This window comes from Epargyreus clarus, unplaced genomic scaffold (assembly GCF_041222505.1).
Source record: "Epargyreus clarus isolate Ecla_fem2 unplaced genomic scaffold, WU_Ecla_fem_2.2 ptg000036l, whole genome shotgun sequence".
Taxonomy (NCBI): Eukaryota; Metazoa; Arthropoda; class Insecta; order Lepidoptera; family Hesperiidae; genus Epargyreus; species Epargyreus clarus.
This window is the reverse complement of record NW_027332241.1, coordinates 1,020,668-1,041,280: the sequence shown is the minus strand read 5'-3', so window position 1 is coordinate 1,041,280 and position 20,613 is coordinate 1,020,668. Positions and strand designations below refer to the sequence as shown.

General features: G+C 36.1%; 2 protein-coding genes across 4 annotated transcripts in view; one reads left to right on the top strand and one right to left on the bottom strand.

Moving 5' to 3' along the window:
* Positions 1–3,434: 3,434 nt before the first annotated feature.
* On the bottom strand, positions 3,435–9,703 carry LOC140756867 (uncharacterized). 2 transcript variants are annotated; one of them, XM_073092399.1, is made up of 4 exons: positions 9,334–9,703; positions 7,861–7,982; positions 7,130–7,226; positions 3,435–6,293 (listed from the first exon to the last, which is right to left on the bottom strand). In XM_073092399.1, exons 1-4 carry the CDS (start codon positions 9,542–9,544, stop codon positions 5,593–5,595), a joined length of 1,131 nt encoding a protein of 376 aa, XP_072948500.1. In that variant the 5' UTR covers positions 9,545–9,703; the 3' UTR covers positions 3,435–5,592. The 2 variants fall into 2 exon arrangements, with proteins under 2 accessions (XP_072948500.1, XP_072948501.1); XM_073092400.1 differs by having other exon boundaries at positions 9,346–9,703.
* A 280-nt stretch (positions 9,704–9,983) lies between these two features.
* LOC140756895 (uncharacterized) overlaps positions 9,984–20,613 on the top strand; it is a 28,740-nt gene continuing 18,110 nt past the window's right edge. Inside the window, exon 1 of one of the 2 annotated variants that reach the window (XM_073092431.1) lies at positions 9,984–10,405. In XM_073092431.1, coding sequence (XP_072948532.1) covers positions 10,207–10,405 — 199 coding nt within the window. In that variant the 5' untranslated portion in view covers positions 9,984–10,206. Of the gene's footprint in view, positions 10,418–20,613 lie in introns of both variants that reach the window. The other variant, XM_073092430.1, reaches the window with a different exon arrangement.

Genomic DNA, 20,613 nt, shown 5'->3' with positions numbered 1-20,613 from the left:
CTGGCAAACGTTGTGTTGCCATATAAATAAAAAATGTTAAGGGTGAACAACCCTTATCACTTAGGGGTATGAAAAATAGATAGTAGCCGATTTTCAGACCTACAGAATATGCATATAAAATTTGGTGAAACTCAGTAAAGCCGTTTCGGAGGAGTACGGTAACTAACATTGTGACACGAGAATTTTATATACATATAAGAAGATATAAAAATATATTTAGTTTTAAAACAAAAACAAAATTCTCCACTCATAGTCGCACACTTGGATTTTTACCGGTCATGGACACAAACAAATACAGAAATACCCAGAACATAAATCTAAATTCATCCTTTAGATATTTGCTTAAATGGGAATCGAACCCGTAACCCTTAGCGTGTAAGACCAGCATGCTGACCGTTGCGCCACGCCGGTAGCGAAAAAGCATAATCTACCTGATGTTAAGTGGACTGTGGATTAGATATTAATCATCATCATCGACCCATTACTGTCCCACTGCTGGGCACGGGTCTCCTCTCAGAATGAGAAGGATTAGGCCATAGTCCACCGCGCTGGCCAAGTGCGTATTGGTAGACTTCACATACCTTTGAGTTGTTTTTTTTAATCTCTCAGGTATGCAGGTTTCCTCACGATGTTTTCGATCACCGTTTAAGCAAGTGACAATTAATTTCTAATACGCACATAACTTTGAAAAATCAGAGGTGCGTGCCTTGGATTTGAACCTCGGACCCCTCGAACGAGAGGCCGTGTTTCTTAACCACTAGGCTATCATTGCTTAGATATCAATAATGGACAGAGGAAAATTTATTTGCAAAAGAATATAAAGTTCATTTCAGAGTTGGGTTAGAGTCAGTCTATGAAACAAAATTTTCAGACATTTAATCTTAAATTTCGTAAAAATTAATTATATATTTTTTAAGCTATTGCATAGCTTCTATCGCGGGCCTTGAGCGTGGAGACCGAATCCAGAAATTCCGTAACGAAAAAAGCCTAACACCCCCCACTCCGACCGGCACAGCGGTGATACTTTTTAGTAGCGATCTGTGCGCCCCGGGGCGCACACGCCAGTTGTCGGGTTAATGACTTTTTGAAATATCACGCTTGCAATTTGCATAAGTTGATAAAAATGCTATGCAATAGCTTTACCGCGGCAGTCTCTGAGTGCCACACGTATTTTTTTTATTTATAACATTGAACGAACGAGCATGCAGTCCACTTGACGGTAAGTCACTGCCATATGGCCTAAAACCAACTCCATATCGCGGTGTAAGAGTCACATGAACGTATCTACATTTTGTCAATTTTACAGGAGAGCAAAGAATACTGTGAGAATTCGCCACTCCATACTTTACCAGATCAATAATAGAGATTATATACAGTAGTTTAAATAAAAATATACAGGGTGAATTTTTAAAACGGGCCTTCAGGGCCAAATCCGAAACTATAAGGATTAGCGAAAAATGCTGAAAGGAGTTACGAGGCCGATTTTGATACAAACTAAAACTGCATCATTACTTTTTTAAAATAACTTTTTCCCTAGCCGGGAATCGAACGAGTTCGTTTTGAAAAAAAATGCACTTTCTATATTATTCCACTATCTGATAGTGTTGCTTATAAGGATCAAAATCTGGAAAGTAATGATAAATGACAAACTAAAGAAAAAGCCTCAATTTTAAGAAAATACATATTTTTTCATATTTATTTGGCAGTTAAGTTTCCGCCATTCATCAATTTAAACATTTCGTGTATTAACTTTTTTTTTGGCTCAATGTTTCTAATCATTCGAAATGGACGTTTTGTTACGCAATAATTTATATTTTTATGCCCGACTTAGCTAAGGTTATTTTTAGGACCATTAAAATAGATTTACTTGCTATGGACCGAGTTTCGTTTAATACAGATGTAAAGTTGACAATTTGCGAGAATTACTTTTTAGAGTCAAATCCGAGTGATTACTAAAAAAGAGATATAGAAAATCATATTTAACGTTGAAACGAAGTTGAAAAACAACAAACAATAAGAATTTACTATTTAATCAGTTATCTATTTTCATTAAAAAATAAATCCCAAAAACGGCGGTTACTTATTTGCCAAACTATTACTTTCTCATACTAAGCCGTATGGCATAGTCATAACATCGAATAATTAGTTGATTAACCAACAAATTCTTCAATGCTATGACTTATGTCTGTTTCTAAAGAATTATACATAAATCATATGTTATGTATAATCCTTAAGGGTTAGTATGCCAATGTATGGAAAAATACGTATTTTCTTCAAAATTTTGCTTTTCCTTTAATTTGTCACATAACATTACTTCCCAGAATTTGATCCTTATAAGCGACACTATCAGATAGTGGAATAATATAGAGGTGTCATTTTTTTCAAAATGAACTCGTTCGATTCCCGGCTAAGGAAAAAAATATTTTAAAAAACTAATGATGCAGTTTTAGTTTTTATCAAAATCGGCCTCGTAACTCCTTTCAGCATTTTTCGCTAATCCTTATAGTTTCGGATTTGGCCCTGAAGGCCCGTTTTAAAAATTCACCCTGTATATTAATATATTGTCGTACTATTAGAGTTTTTAAAAATATAAATAAAAAAATATATTTATAAAAGCTTACAAAACACAATATATATATTTTTTTTATTTATTCGGTTTTATATTTATTAAATATTGAATACAGCATAACGTCGTTTTGCCATTTCATAAAGGACTCATTGAGAACCGTTTTGTGAAAACATACCGATTTTTGATTTTTTGTACATACGTTCATCTGACTCTTAAACCGCGGTATAGAACAGGTTCTACCTTTTTTTTTTATAATATAAGAGTAGCAGACGAGCATGCAGTCCACCTGATGGGAAGTGGCTACTGCCGCCCATGGACATCTGTTATCAACCCCAGATAGGATTAGATATGCCTACCTGAGGTCGGCCACAGATGCGCCGCTACCCCTGAGGACTAAGCTGGAACGCCTCGGAAAAGTCTGTCCCCCTTACCACACCCTTCAAACCGGAACACAGCAGCGCCTAACACTGCTGTTATTAGGTAGAAATAGGTGTGGCGGTGGTGCCGCCGGAGTCGAACCACAAAGGGTTCTACCACCTTCAATTGAAGCCATTCACAGCGTCGCCACTTCTGAGGACTAAGCTCGCGTCATATGTATGTTACTACATATTTTGACATCATATTATGTTTCTTTTAGACCCGTACCAGACATAGCACAAACATTTGAACACATGTTTGAATACAGTGAAGGACGGGTATTTGAGATCCGTGCTCAAACATGTGTTCAAATGTTTGTGCTATGTCTGGCACGGGCCTTACACATATATTCGTGAATAAAACAGTAATTCGACTTTAATGTTGTTAATTCAACATCAGCTTTAAGAGAAAATGTGCTAAATCCAATTATAAGTATTTTAATAATCCATTACTGTCCCACTGCTGGGCACGGGTCCTCTCAGAATGAGAAGGATTAGGCTATAGTCCACCGCGCTGGACAAGTGCGTATTGGTAGACTTCACATACCTTTGAAAACATTTTTTTGAAGATTTCTCAGGTATGCGTTTCCTCATGATTTTTTCCTTCACCGTTTAGCAAGTGATAATTAATTTTTATAATAGACGTAACTGAAAAATCAGAGGTGCGTGCCTGCGATTTGAACCTCGACCCCTTGATGAAAAGGCCGAGTTTCTTAACCACTAGGCTATCACTGCACCTGTTACATAAAAAAAAAAGTCTAAAATCATGTATGTGTAGAATCGAAAGCTTATTTAAGACAATTATATTTTTTGCTTTTTTTGAATTTAGCACATTTTGACTATAAGTTGCTAAATATAAATAGAACTAAAGGTGGGATCTAAAACAAACTAAAACTAAATATGTTATACAAAATATAGTACCTATTACATAATACTGATTTTATATATCATACCTTAGAATTATAATGACGGAAGTGCAAATCTCGCGATTCCTTAAAAAGATTTAGTCTTAAACATTTAACTGGATTAGTTAATAGACAAATTTTAAAGTATTTTTAGCAAAATGACTAAAATTTTTAGTCAACCTATTTGCAATATATTTTGAGACATATGAAAGTACGTTTCATCCATTATCCAGCTCGGTGAAGGTTTTTTTTTTTTATAATATAGGAGTAGCAGACGAGCATGCAGTTAACGTGACAGTAAGTCGCTACTGCCATACGGACATCTGTAATCAACCCCAGATAGGATTAGATATTCCTACCTGAGTTCGGCCACAGATGCGCCGCTATCCCTGAGGACTAAGCTGAAACGCCTCGGAAAAGTCTCTCTCCCTTACCGCACTCTTCAAACCAGAACACAGCAGCGCCTAACACTGCTGTTATAACAGAAATAGGTGTGGCGTTGGTGTCTCCGGAGTCAAACCATAAAGGGTTCTACCACCTTCAAAGGACCTATATAAGAATCTTAGACCATTAGAGGCAGCTGAAGGCAACACTGATACTAATACATTGCTCTCCGGCGCACGGTATTTGCACTTACATCATTTTAATTTTAAAGGAAAGATATAATTGTTTTACAAATTATAAGTTTGCAATATTAATACCACAATTATTACTGGCAGTCATATTTATAGATTAATGTCATATACAACAGTGGACCGGAGAGGTCTACCTTCAAGTATACCAGCGCAGGTATAGTCCGCGCCAAACTGCTAGTCCGCTCTGAAGTTGTTGCGCACGGTTTAGTTAGCATCTACTCCGTAACGTAAGCACATTAACGTAACTATGTACCCGTGGGCGAGAGCGGGCAGCTTGTAATTTGCTATTGCGACGCGACTCGTTTCTATATTCGGAGCGGACTAGCAGTTTGGCGCGGAGAATACAAATTTAAAATAGTATACTAAAAGTATACTCTTCATTCAGTTAAGAATTTTATGAATTAGCCCTTTCATGTATGCATGGGCATATATTGGTCCTTTTAATAAATTTTAGGACATATACTCTAGCAAATATTGCAATTTAGACATAGAAATATTACAAAAAACTACACAAAAATGTAGAAGACCAAACAATCATCTAAAAGGTTTAAAGTTTGCAATGAAAAAACGTACAATAGGCATGATGACAAATTTTGAAAACCCCTTCTATAATGTACATACACGTCTACTGATTCCAAAAATCGTATTGTTTTTACAACAAATTCCGTATTAACGAAAATAATGGCATATTTTTATACTTATTTTGGATTAAGCGCGAAAACGCTCGCGGTGTCATGGCGTCTGATGGTGACGTCACGTTAGAACATCCCATACAAAAGTTCAAGCAATTCAGTGACATACCCAAAAGTGACGTCATTCGCGCCCCGATTAGCGTTTCAGACAAGATGGCCGACTGCATTATTTTATACTTTCATTTTATTTAATCTTAAAGTTATTTTTTAAACTGAGTCATTTTTGAGAATCCTTTCAATATATTGTTTTTACTTAAATCATTTATTCTTTGATTTTTTAATACTACCATCATGCCTATTAATACAGTACAAATCCGTTCTTAATTTTCAGTTTATCATTAAACTTACACTATTTTATACATAGGAAAGTCATACTTACAAATTATCATCATCATCATCATCATTTCCCTCATCTATCACTAAATTATCATGAGTATCATAGTCTTGCTTATCACAGTCATTTTTATCAACAATATTTGGTCCGTCATCAACTTTTGTATCTCTATCATCATTATCATTATCATTAGCATCAATTCGATTATCAATGAAATTGCTAGTCATGATAGTTGATAGATTTCGCAAGTAATTCTCCATGTTAGCCGCTAGAGCTGTCATTATTTGGCTTTCAATACTATTAACGTTAGTATCGAAGGCTTTATTACCATCCAAATCACTGATAGAACCTTGTGGAATGCTAGATTTGAGTAAATTAGCTAAAATGGGATTCGCTTTAAGCGTTTCCTGAGTATCATGTTCAACTATATTCTCTTTTTCAATAGTTTTAACATTTTTCGTGTGTACCCGCTTATGTAGTACAAACACGTCGGGATCTTTGAAACACTTCGAACATTCATTGCATCTATATGTAACTTTATTCTCTAAACCAAAACTACTGATACTATCTACGTCTGTCTGTCTGTCCGTTTGTTTGTCGTCTATATCTGTGCTAGGATCTATAGGTAGGTTGCGCTGTTGTAGAATATTCTCGATTTGGTCATAATTTAAGCTCATCTGGTCTGATTGGTTACTTGTCGGAGATCTTGAGCTGTCTGTGTTCGGTGAGGGCATCTGTTGATCTGAAAATGATAAAATGATGATAGTATTGATGATAGGGTGATGATAATGATTATTGCCCGATAATTAACATCAACAATGTCTATTTTAACCTCACAACAACAGTATCTATAACGGTTTCTGGTTTAAATATGTAAGACTTATAAGATGCATAAAGCATATAGCATAAAGATGTATAAAACACTTATAAGATACTTATTTAGATCATTTAAACCTTATTCAGTATATTTCAGTATATTTCTATGGCCGACTTTTAGACCAATCTGTACCCTTACCATGAGTTTTTACGTTTTGACAAATATGACTGTTTTAGTATTTGTTTACGTATTTGCCCATACAATTTCCAATCAGCGCCCCTAGCGGATTGTATCGAAACTATAGTGTCAGTAACGTAACATTAAATGTCTAAATTGACAAAATGGCGCTTTATGTTTCATCTCTCTTTTTTGCGAACATGTGAGGGAGACAAAAAGTTCATCCTCACATGAGCACTTACTTATTGTTACGTTTACTCAGTGGTGCGCTTTCGACAACTCATTCTACTGAAGCAAGCAGAACAGCAAAATGGATAGTAAACGTAACGTAAAATTGTGGGATGTTTTGAAAACTAATGGTTGGGGGTACTGAGGTTAATTACAAATGTCTTTAAGCACCAGTGACCATCAAATCCACTGCATGTTAGTTTGCTACTTCTGAGGACTAAATTCGATCCTCGCGCAAGTCTCGTACCTACTACATTTTAAACGAGAACACAGCAGCGCTACACTACTGTTATAACAGAAATAGGCGTGGTAGTACCTTGAGGTCGAACCACAGAGGGTTTTTATACTAAACTTACCATTATTAAATAGGTTCGTGTTGACATCAGTAACTCCGGCTGCCTGCATCGCTAGCATTGTTTGTACGTATATAGCTTGCGCCATCTGTTGGTGCAACTGAAATTATAATAAATTGATATTTATTAGACGACCCGCATGGCGTAGCAGTCACAAGTCTGATGCGCAGGAGGTCCCGGGCTCAAATCCCGTCCAGACAAATATCTAAATGATGCATTTAGGTTTCTGTTTCTGGGTCTGGGTGTTTGTGTATTTGTTTGTGTGTGTGTCCATATAACACATGATACAGGGAATACTATTGTGGGTCTTTGAGTGTAGAAATCGTTTATTTACATCACAAAGGTTTTTCTTAAATTAATTAATATATTATTATGATCCATTAAAAAATTATGTATTGACAAAAGAAACAAATGGAGAGAAAATTAGAGACAAAAAACTCTATTTTTTTATATTTCCTTAAGGTTTCAAGCCCGCTATATATTGCATTAAAATCATTTCAATCAAAACTACTTTTTACAGAAAAAAAATGCAAAAATTTACTTAACAAGTTAGTAAAAAGTATTTTGAATTTGGGGCTCATGTTAAGATTGCGTCAAGTTTACGGCCCACTTCACATTCTCGAGAGAAAGCGAGAAAACCACGAGGAATGAGAATGTGGAGCCTATACGAATTGGGTTTTTCTTGCGTTCACGCGAGAATGTGGAGCAGGCTTAACATTAGTTTAAGTACATACCCTAGGATCAACTGCATTGGACGGTGACCATGGTGTGAACACTCTTCGGTGGTATGGCGTCGGTGCTTCCGTTGGTAGATTCCTGGACGGTATTGCGTCTTTCCTTAATGTTCTCCATTGACCTGAAATTTATATGGAAGACTTATTAGGCAGATCATCAAAATTAAAACTAAGATGTTTTTACAATCCAGAAGTAAGACGAGCTTGCAGTCCACCTGATAATGGCTACTGCTACTCATCAACATCATCATCAACAACCCATTACTGTCCCACTGCTGGGCACGGGTCTCCTCCCAGAATGATAAGGATTAGGCCATAGTCCACCGCGCTAGCCAAGTGCGTATTGGTAGACTTCACATACCTTTGAGATTTCTTTTTTTTTTATAAATCTGTCAGGTATGCAGGTTTCCTCACGATGTTTTCCTTCACCGTTTAGCAAGTGATAATTAATTTCTAATATGCACATAACTATGAAAAATCAGAGGTGCGTGCCTGGGATTTGAACCTCAGACCCCTTGATTGAGAGGCCGAGTTTCTTAACCACTAGGCTATCACTGCTATACTGCTACTCATGGACATTTATTATCAACCTTATATAAGAGTCCTACCTGACGTCAGCCTCAAATATGTTGTAGAGTGTAACCTACAAACCTCCTTCTATCTCTATATCGAAAACCTAATATTTGAGATGAAAAAGAAAAAAATGACAATATCCTGTCATGTCAATTGTGTATATATGAAAATTAATATATTATCATTTTTAATTATTCTTATTGTTCGCTAACTTTCGCTTCTCAATTGTAATCTATAAATCTATAATATAGTGTGTCGTGTAAATAGCTTTGGAGTATTAGTTCTAACGATGCACCACTACACATTCTATAATGTCATTAACCCTGAGGACTAAGCTGGAATGCCTTGATTATGCATGTATCACTTCTTTGAAACACAGCAGCTCTTAACAATACTATTATTAGGTACACACAAGTGTGGAGATAGTTCCTCCATAGTCAAGCCACTAAGGGTTAGACAATACAAAATTTCTAATTGAGAAATAGTTTCAACCACTTGTTTATCACTAAATCTGTATTAGCCCCAAATAAGACTGAGTTTCTGTCTGAAAACTGAGTTACTGTTATACTGGTGCCTGTGGTCTTCGAAAAATATGAGAAACTATCCACACTTTAAATCAGTACACAGCAGTGCTACACTGCTGTTACGAAACAGACATATGTAGGGCAGTAGAAGCAACAGTCATCCAGAGCAATGTCAGATCAAGGGATGTTCTACCTTTAACTTCCAGTATTATTCGTTTTTAGACCACCCTACCTTATTAAAACCCTAATGTAGGTAATAGGACACTACTGTAAACGTTGGAAACGGTGTAGTGCGCAATAATGTTATTTTAGTGTCTATTAGAGTTCAATTTCTACTTACCGTGGTGATTATGCATCTAGTACCATAATTATATACCTTTATATTTACCAGCGTTTGTTATTGTGTAATCATCGGGCGTGAAGTGCAAACTGCACACTTTTGAGTACTTCGTGTACGGCTTCCCTCTTTTCAGGATCTTATTCCACAGTTTAGCTAACTCCTCATCCCTAGGGAACTGGTGGAAGGACACATTTTTCACCTTCCCCGCCATCGACGTACAGCGCGGCACGGTACAGTAATACGGCATCTTGCTATCTCAAAATACGCAGAAAAACACTAATTAACATATCTAAATCGCGTTCTTTCCACCTTTTTTGCGTCCAAGCAATTATGTTACAAAAACAAACAAAACTTCGCGCATAAACACCAGCCAAGCGCCGACATGATTAGAAAAAAATTGTTTTGTTTGTCGTTGGCCATGTTTCCGTCAACTGTCACTTGAGTTTGTCTATAGAATTGCGTATTTATTTTGCATACGCCGGCAAATTATTTATTTATTCTTATCGTTTTACGTAATGATTTCATGAGTAAAGGTCAATTTTGATTATCTACATGGGAATACCCTGAAACGAGGACATATATTTCGAAAATTGCATATGTAATAAATTTCTTTAATCTGTGGTTAGTCTCTACAGTTTCTGGCACCAGAGTGGTGGTTTCTCATTGTCTGTGTCTACGCCATTTTTCTGAAAAAGTGGGAAGTGGGGAAGGGAAAAAAAGGTGAATACATGTCAAATATTTCAAGGCTGCGGGCTAATGAATTCGATTTTTGTAAATGTTATAAGTTCGGGGGAAAATAATTGAAGTTTAACGCGCAGTAACTGTGTTGTGCGGTGTGTTTTAATGAGTGTGCGGTGCGTTGATTGCCGGAAAATTGTACCATAACAAAGGTTGGCTGTTGGGATCGCGATGGGCTATTACTGCACAGTGCCACAATGCACTTCGCTCGCCGGTAAGACGAAGAACGTGAAGTTCCACCGTTTCCCGCGCGACGTAATCATGGCTGACAAGTGGAACATAATTTTGAAAAGAGGAAAACCGTACACAAAGTACTCCAAAGTTTGCAGCCTGCATTTCACCCAAGCAGATTATAACGTTACAACCATGGGTAAGAATAAAGGTATTTGGGTTTTTCCATGTCTATAGCTGTAATACATATATATGTATATCGTATATATTATATTTTCACTTACCGGGTGACTCATTTTTATGCGTAATATTTTTTGTGTAAGGGAATCTTGGAGGACGGAAATTTAGCAAACTTAACACTGTTGCAGCTCTGAATTATTTCCACTAAATGTGTTGAAAATGGAATTGTTTATGTATGTTTGGTTATCTGCGATAGCTGCGCCAATTTTGGTGAATCATCCGACGATAGATAGATTATTGGATTGTGTTGCAACACAAGATAATTTATGTAGATTTTTGACAGCCAAGTGTCCTTTGTCTTGAAAATTTCAAAGTTAACTTTTTAGTATGAAATAGGTACTCTGTTTGTTCATTTTATTCTCAATAGTTTTATCAAGATATTTCTGTCCTACTGCTAGGAACAAAACTTATTAAAAGCAAAAAGGTTTAGGGGATAGTCCACTAATACCCATTAGTAATCAATCATAACCAATCTTTGCTTATTTAGTTCGAAATTTGATTCAAATTCAAATCTCATTTATTTCTAAATTGATTCATGTAGAATAGTTTTTGGATGTCAACAAACTACCACCGCTTTGGATGGTTTCACTATGGAGAAGAAGCGGTGCAAGAAACTCCATAAGTGTGCAATATTACTATTTAAGTAACTAGTCATTATTATCACAAAAACTTTTGACACTTTTGAAATAATTTATTGAAAAGGGAAGTAATTTTTTTCTTTATAATATAGAAGTAGCAGACGAGCATGTAGTCCACCTGATGGTAAGTGGCTACTGCCGCCCGTGGACATCTGTAATCAACCCCAAATAGGATTAGATATTACTACCTGAGGTCGGCCACAGATGCGCCGCTACCCCTGAGGACTAAGCTGGAACGCCTCGGAAAAGTGTGTCTCTCTTACCACACCCTTTAAAATGGAACACAGCAGCGCTTAACACTGCTGTTATTAGGCAGAAATATGTGTGGCGGTGGTGTTGCTGGAGGCGAAACAAAGGGTTCTACCACCTTCTAAATGTAGCCTATGTCACTCCCACAATTTAGACGAACCTATCAAAACCTCATATGTTGTAATGTATCAAACCATTTGAGCTGTAGAGTATGGCAAAAAATAAAACTTACATAAATAATTACACTTGAAAAACATTACCCTCTACAGTTAGAAAAAAATTGTCAAATTGTGAACTTCAGTTCAACATTTAATAGATATTACCAATGTATTGACCAAGTGCAGACTGGCAGACTTCACGCTATTTAAAGAATTTTCAAAAATGTAGGTTTCTTCATAAAAAAATTCTTCATCTTCTTCCATAGCACATGCAATAACTAATTCGTAACATGCATATTCGTAACTTCAATGCATGTGTTTTGTTCCCTGGACATATAATACGAGACCAAAGCGCTATTTTCAGAGGCTTTACTTGTAATGCTTAAACAATTTTTCGATGTGCCCTGATGATATGTGGCTGTTACCACTCATGTACATGTAATGAACCCTAGATAAGATAAGGTAAGCCCTGAGGACTAAGCTAGAATGCCTCAAAAAAATATGTATCCCTTACACACTTCAAAGCAGAACACAGCAGCGCTTGATACTGCTGTTATAACAGAAATAGGTGTGGCGGTGGTGCTTGCGGAGTGGAATCATAGAGGGTTCTACCATCTTCAGAAACACGTGATTTCCATATATTTAAATCCTTACTAATATTATAAATCCGAAAGTAACTCTGTCTGTCTGTCTGGTTGTCTTTTCTTCACGCCTAAACCACTGAACCGATGTTAATGAAATTTTGTACAAAGATAGTTTAAAACTCGAGAAAGGACATAGGATAGTTTTTATCCCGGAAATCCCACGGGAACTAGGGATGGCGATCTAAGATCGATTAATCAGAGAATCTATCTTTTGGACCTAAAAGTCGATTATTTTAATCGATATTAGTAAGGATTGAATCGTAAACTTTGCATTTGTTCAAGTGATGATCTTTAGCAAAGGTGTTGTCCATGAGCCCACGAAGGTTCCAGACTTGGTACGACCAATTTTCGCCAGATGGCGCCACTGGTATTCCAATATATATGTATTTATGTATGTTAGTATGTCATATTATTTTCTTTTAAACGCGGGCGAAGCCGCGGGCGAAAACTAGTGTTTCTATATATATGTTATGGAAGATATGAATATGAACATATATACATGTTGTATAATTTTTTTTTATAATATAAGAGTAGCAGACAAGCATGTAGTCCGTGTGATGGTAACTTACTGCCACCAATGACCCAGATGTTCATTGGTGGCAGTAACTTACCATTAAGCAACCCCAGATAGGATTAGATTCCTACCTGAGGTCGGCCACATATGCACCACTACTCCTTAGGACTAAGCTGGAACGCGTCGGAAAAGTATGTCTCCTTTACCAAACCCTTCAGAATACAGCAGTGCTTAACACTGCTGTTATTAGGTAGAAATAGGTGTGGCGGTGGTGCCGCCGGAGTTGAACCACAAAGAGTTCAAATGATATAATTTTGTTTTGCCATCGACCGTATCTGTACATACAACATCTGTAGACATAAATCCACCATAAGAAATAAGTCTACCACTGATATACTACTAGTAAAAAGGTAGATAGGTTACTAACAAAACAATTTACGCTCTTTGGTGGTACTTGGCGAGAAATGCACATTAGGAAGGTGTAAGGTGCAAGTAGGATAGCGTGTCTAAATGTATGTGCAAAAACGAGATAGACATAGTTTGTATGGGACAGTTAAGCTGTATTTCATGTGCCACTTTTTGTATGTGTATGACTAAAGCAGTGATAGCCTAGTGGTTAATAAACTCGGCCTCGCAAATGAAGGGTCCGAGGTTCAAATCCCAGGCACGCACCTCTGATTTTTCAAAGATATGTGCATATTAGAAATTAATTATCACTTGCTCCAAACAGTGAAGGAAAACATTGTGAGGAAATCTGCATACCTGAGAGGTATATAAAGATTAAAAAAATTGTCTCAAAGGTATGTGAAGTCTACCAATACACACATGACCAGCCCGGTGGACTATGGCCTATCCTTCTCATTCTGAGAGGAGACCCGTGTCCAGCAGTGGGACAGTAATGGGTTGATGATGATGACCTATTTTTAATAGTGGTATATTAATTGACTTTACTATCAAATAGGTTGTGTAAATAGGGTAAAATTTGTATATAAAACCTGTCATCCTGTTTCAAGGTGCCATTTCAGATTGATTGCTTTTGCCAAATAATTTGGCAAATCTCATTAGCAATTGGAAATAGGTTGTGGTTAACCTCCTCTTCATGTATGGTATGATGACGTAGTTAAATGTCAAACATAGTTAATTGTATCAGTTGTTATTTTGCGCAAATCCATGCTATTAAGTTAGGATTAAAACTACTTCGCAACAATCCGCTACCAATATGTATGATGGTATAGTCCGCGCCAAACTGCTAGTCCGATCTGAATATAGAAACGAGTCACATTGAATAGTAAATTGTAGATATTAGCGGAACGAAGACAGTGCGGGACCACCTGGCACCCTCCGCTGCCCGTTCGCGCCCACGGATACATAGCTGTGTTAGTATGCCCTTACGTTGCTACAGAATATATGCTTGTAGTTGTGCGGAACAACTTCAGAGCGGACTAGCAATTTGGCATGGACTATATACATTTTAAACCATGCAGTATGTACTACCCTTTTGTGGGAGGGAGAATGGTAAATGCCATACAATTCATACAAGGAAATTGGTATAACAACTGAACTCTTCATTGACCCACTACTGGGCATGGATCTCCTTGGGAGTGAGAGATTTAGGTCATAATCTGCCACTCTGACCGAGTTTAAATTGAAAGAGTTAACATACTTTTGAGAAAGTTTTTTTAATGGATTGAAGGCACATTAGTTTCCTCATAAAGTTTTCCTTAAATGCTAAACCTTATAAATTCATTACTAATACATTCAGAACTTTGAGTAATCAGTTGTATATGTAATTGAATCGCAGATCCTTACCACACCCTTCAAACCAGAACACAGCAGCACTTAAAAATTCTCTTTACTTACTGTATTATTTAGAAATAGGTGTGGCTGTGGTGCCGCTGGAGTCAACACAGTGGGTTCTACCACCTTCAAATTTGGACAGTGGGTTCATTTTATAATGTAGGATTTTTTGGTACTCCAAGCGTAAGAGAGTTAAACGTGAGTTGAAATTCTGTTTGAATATTTGCCTATTTTGAAGCAAGCAGTAAGAGAATTTCAGATAGAATTTTGCTACTTCTGTATAACACAAAAAAAACTTGGTTTTAGTTACAGTATTTTAGGTTCTGCATGGTGAAATGAATGAGTAATATATAACTGACTACAAAAATTTCATATATAAAATTCTCGTGTCACAATGTTAGTTACCATACTCTTCCAAAACGGCTTAACCGATTTTCACCAAATTTTATTTGCATATTCAGTGGGTCTGAGAATCGGCTACTATCTATTTTTCATACCCCTAACTGATAAGGGTTGTTCAGCCTTAACAATTTTTTATTTATATGGTAACACAACATTTGCCGGGTCAGCTAGTTTCATTTTAAAATTGAAATTTAACATAATTATATTTTTACTTATAAGTTCATTATGTTATTGTTTTGTGCTTTTTGTAAGATTAGGTAACTTAATTCTGTTTATTAAGCTATTGCATAGCCGACCGAATCGAGAAATTCCGTAACGAAAATTCCTAACACCTTAATTCGTCAACTTGAAAACAGATGGCAGTAATACACATTTTTTTTAATTTTATTTTTTAACAACAATGTTGATTAAGTCTGATGTTTAATATGTTTATGCCACTAGCGGTCACTCATCTAACATCCGACCTCGACAAACGTTGCTTAAGTTACGTCTTAGTAATTTAAATGTTGATTACAATTGCTATTTTAATGTTTTTGTCACTAGCGGTCACCCATCCTACTGTCGGCCGTGCCCTCCATTGCTTAATTTACGTTTTAGTAATTTGAATGTTGATTACAACTGTTATTTTAATATATTTTTGTCACTAGCGGTCATCCATCCAATTTTCGTCCGCACCCACCGTTGCTTAACTTACGTTTAAGGAATTTAAATGTTGATGTTTTTAAGCTATTGCATAGCTTCTATCGCGGGCCTTGAGCGAGGAGACCGAATCCAGAAATTCCGTAACGAAAAAAACCTAACACCCCCCACTCCGATCGGCACTGATGTGATACTTTTTAGTAGCAATCTGTGCGCCCCGGGGCGCACACGCCAGTTGACGGGTTAATGACTTATTGAAATATCACGCTTGCAATTTGCATAAGTTGATAAAAAATGCTATGCAATAGCTTTACCGCGGCAGTCTCCGAGTGCCACACGTATTATTTTTAATTAGTGTAACTGATATACTACCCTTCTAATTAATTTAATAAATATTTTTTTTAAGTCATTCAGCGAGTATCTTTTCACTACTTAAAAATATTATTATTTATATAACTTATATTTAGAAGCTGTTGATAAAAACATGATTTTTAGGGAAAACCCAACATCAATTTTATACAATAACATAATGAAAGTTCCGTCTGTGATAATTTTTGATCTGTGAACCGTGATACATGAGATAGACATACTCCATTTGAATTTAATCACTTATTTAACCTTATGTATGTGATAACAGCGTTGTGGTGGGAAATTTGGCGTAGGCTATGGTACAGGGTTCGAATCCTAGTCCTAGGAAGTTAAGATTTTAAGTTATGTATGTATTAGAAGCAGTTGCAATGATTGTTAGCAAAATGTGTTAATATTAACACTTTCATGTAATAATATACAAAGTTATAACGATTTATTCGTAGTGTGAACGTTTTGACCCGCAATAACATGCTAATTGTCCAAACTAGTGATGAAAAGATTGTTTTTAAGATTAATATTTATTTTGTACGTAAATAAGTTTCTATAAGGAAAATGTTAAGTGAGATGACAAGAGAATAAACATGAATGATGTCATGACATCACAGAATGGCTTATAGCTAACTGATGCAGAAATGTGCAGGAAACAGCCCTAAGATCCGTGTAGCATTCGATAGGATAGGTTCTGGTTTCCATCTAGCTAGGTATCTACCAGTAATACTAGTAATAAAATCAATTTTTATCTAAGTTCGAAATTTGTCATTTTTTTATTTTATTTACTGAACAAGCATGCAGTCCACCTGACGGTAAGCTACTGCTGCCCATGGACATCTGTTATCAATCACAGATATGATTAGATTCCTACCAGACGTCGGCAACAGATGCGCCGCTACCCCTGAGGGCTAAGCTGGAACGCCTCGGAAAAGTATGTCTCCCTTACCACACTTCAAACCAGAACACAGCAACGCTTAACACTGCCGTTGTTAAATAGAAAAAGGTGTGGCGGTGGTGCCCGCCGGAGTCGAACCACAAAGGGTTCTACCTTCAAGATATGTTTCCTTTGCCACACATTTTAAACCAGAACACAGCAGCGCTTAACACTGCTGTTATTTGCAACAAATAGGCCTGGATATAGTCCCTTTGGAGTTGAACCACAAAGGTCTACCTTCAAGCAAGGTTATAAACAATAAACCAAATTAAAACAATCTTTTCATTACTAGTTTGGGACAATTAGCATGTTATTGCGGGTCAAAACGATCACACTACGAATATATTGTCATACCTTATTATATTGTTACATGAAAACGTTAATATTAAATCATTTTGTTAACAATAAATACTATTATAAGCAATGATAGTGGTTAAGAAACTCGGCCTCTTGATCGAGGGGTCCGGGGTTCAATCCCGAACACGCACCTCTGATTTTTCAAAGTTTTGTGCGTATTACAAATTAATTATCACTTGCTTAAACGGTGAAGGTAAACATCGTGAGGAAAACAGAAATCGTAAAAAAAGTTTTCAAATGTATGTGAAGTTTATCAATACGCACTTGTCCAGCGCGGTGGACTATGGGCTAATCCTTCTCATTATTAATTAAAACAATGTTTGTAAATGTTTCGAATAACGAATAATAAACGAAAGATAAAAACTGACCAAAGTAAAAGTCGTCGTCTTGACGCCATCATCGATTTTGTTGCCATCTTTGTCAATTGGTCAACCTAACTTACCGGACAAATCCTTACTAATATTATAAATGCGAAAGTAACTCTGTCTGTCTGTCTGTCTGGTTGTCTCATCTTCACGCCCAGACCACTGAACCGATTTTAATGAAATTTTGTACAAAGATAGTCTGAGACCCGAGAAAGGACATAGAATAGTTTTTATCCCGGAAATCCCACGGGAACTAGGGATGGTGATTAATCGAGAATCGATCTTTTGGACTCAAAACATCGATTATTTTAATCGATATTAGTAAGGGTTGAATCGTAAACTATGCATATGATCAAGTGTTGATCTTTAGCAAAGTTGAAGGTACGAATTTTCAGTTTTATGTATGTTAGTATGTTATATTATTGTCTTTTAAACGCGGGCGAAGCCGCGGGCATAAACTAGTAATAATTATTTTGTGAAGATTCTGAGTTTGTTTTGAACTCATAATATTCAATAAGTATTATTTCGTGTACGATTCGTTTTTTTCTTACAGTTTTCATTAAATTAAAGCCAAAGTGGTATTTATTTTGTGGCGATAGCGAGACAGAGACTCCATTAGTTAAGTTTTTGTGTTAATTATTACCTACTAGTTTTTGCCCGCGGCTTCGCCCGCGTTTAAAAGAAAATAATATGACATACTAACATACATAAAACTGAAAATTCGTACCTCCATGACAGTGGCACCATCTGACGAAAATTGGTCGTACCAACTCTGAAATCTTCGTGGGCTCATGGACAACAACTTTGCTAAAGATCATCACTTGATCAAATGCATAGTTTACGATTCAATCCTTACTAATATCGATTAAAATAATCGACTTTTTGGTCCAAAAGATTGATTCTCCGATTAATCGATCTTAGACCGCCATCCCTAGATCCCTAGTTTACCGGGATAAAAACTATGCTATGTCCTTTCTCGGGTTTTAGACTATCTTTTTACAAAATTTCATTAAAACCAGTTCAGTGGTTTAGGCGTGAAGAAGAGACAACCAGACAGAGAAGAGTTACTTTCGGATTTATAATATTAGTAAGGATTTGACCACCATAAGACGAGATCGCGAGATTAAAGGCTCAATTTTAAGTTGTAGTGTATTTCAGTATTTCAAATAACAACTAATTAGTGATAGCGAGATATTCTGGAAAATCCATCTCGTCGATGCATTATTTGCGCTGGCAGTCGCAGTGTGGTGTTGTGAACACTTGATGACCAATTATCAAACACTAGCTGACTCGGCAAACTTTGTACCGCCTCAAAATCTATTTATCAAATATATTTCATATAAAATATAGCCTATGTTACTCGTGGATAATGTAGCTTTCGAATGGTGAAAGAATTTTTAAAATCGCTCCAGTAGTTTTTGAGCCTATTCATTACAATCAAACAAACAAACAAAGTTTTCCTCTTTATAATATTAGTATAGATTGATTGCCATTGCTTTGTTAAAACGAATAATCATACTGGTAGCCATTATCTAATATAGCTAAATATTGCAGAAAAACGCAAGTAAGCCCTTTACGACTTGGTAACAATTTGGAAACTTCTAATTTTAATGATACTTTGTTATCCTTCATTACCATATTGCGGTTGAATGCTAAGAATTATAAGTATTTTAATGTGTAATTAAAAGTACTAAAATTAAAGTAATAATTATAGTTTAAAAACTAAAAACCACGCTAAAATCGCATAAGGAAAATCGTTAATCCTGATTCCTGACGATCCTGATGATGAGAATGTGGTAAAAATATTAAAATCGTGTATTGTCATCGGTTCTTGATAATTGTTCAAAAATTTAATTTAATCGGACCGTTCAAAGTGGGTAAAAATCGAGTTCAAAGATTCCGTTACATACATACATCGATGTAGAGCGTTGTTTTACACTCCTCTTACTAGAACTAAGTATGGTACTGCAGTACTTTTATATTTCGGTCATGTAATTATTACAACAAGCACCTTCAAAGTGTCGACCCTTTCTGTAACTCGATAGGTATCTACAGGAGGAGTGTACGACAGATAATGCAAAAACTTAAATAGATTTTTACATCATTTTTTTTTCTTCTGCATTATTTTAATGTATGTGTTTCTGTTCCTTTTCATTGTGCTACTTCATGTTTATTTTGCTTTTATCTTTATGTAAAATTTAATAGTGGAAACTATAATTATTCCTCTGCTTGTATGTATGAATCATTTACCTATGTTATATAGTATGAATTGTTTGTTTCCCAAATAAATAAATAAATACATACATACAAACATACATACATACAACGCAAGCTAATAAAAGCGTGATAAAATTAAACACATTTATATTACGGCACAATACATTTGATAGCGATGCTGAGTTCCATAGTCACTTGGGATATGTCCTTTACGTAAAAAATAAAAACTTATTAGGGCAATTCAAAGATCACTCATACAGCTGACAAATGGCTGTTTTCGAAAACAGTCACACGAAAAATTTGTCAGACTATACACAAGTTTGTTGCATCACCGCCACGTGAATTCGCGAGTGACATTTGCAAAGTGACCATTTATTCTGTCACTCAAAATGGGACGTCGATATATTTATGTCAATTACTTATGGATAATCTCATTGAAAAAAGTTTTTTTTATAATATAGGGTAGCAGTAATTAAAGAAAGAAATAAATAAATGAAACAATGAATAAATGAAAAAATAAATAACTGAAAATGTTTTTTTTTTATAACATAGGAGTAGCAGACGAGCATGCAGTCCATCTGATGGTAAGTGGCTACTGCCGTACAGACATCTGTAATCAACCCCAGATAGGATTAGATGTTCCTACCTGTGGTCGACCACAGATGCCACGCTACCCCTGAGGACGAAGCTAGAACGCATCGGAAAAGTATGTCTCCCTTACCACACCCTTCAAACCAGAACACAACAACGCTTAACACTGTTGTTATAACAAAAATAGGCTATGGTGCTGCCGGAGTCGAACCACAAAGGGTTCTATCATTATTGTCATTCAAGGAAATTGAACAATTTTGTGTCCCGAAGTTCCTTTCGGGGACACCGGAACAAAGAATCGA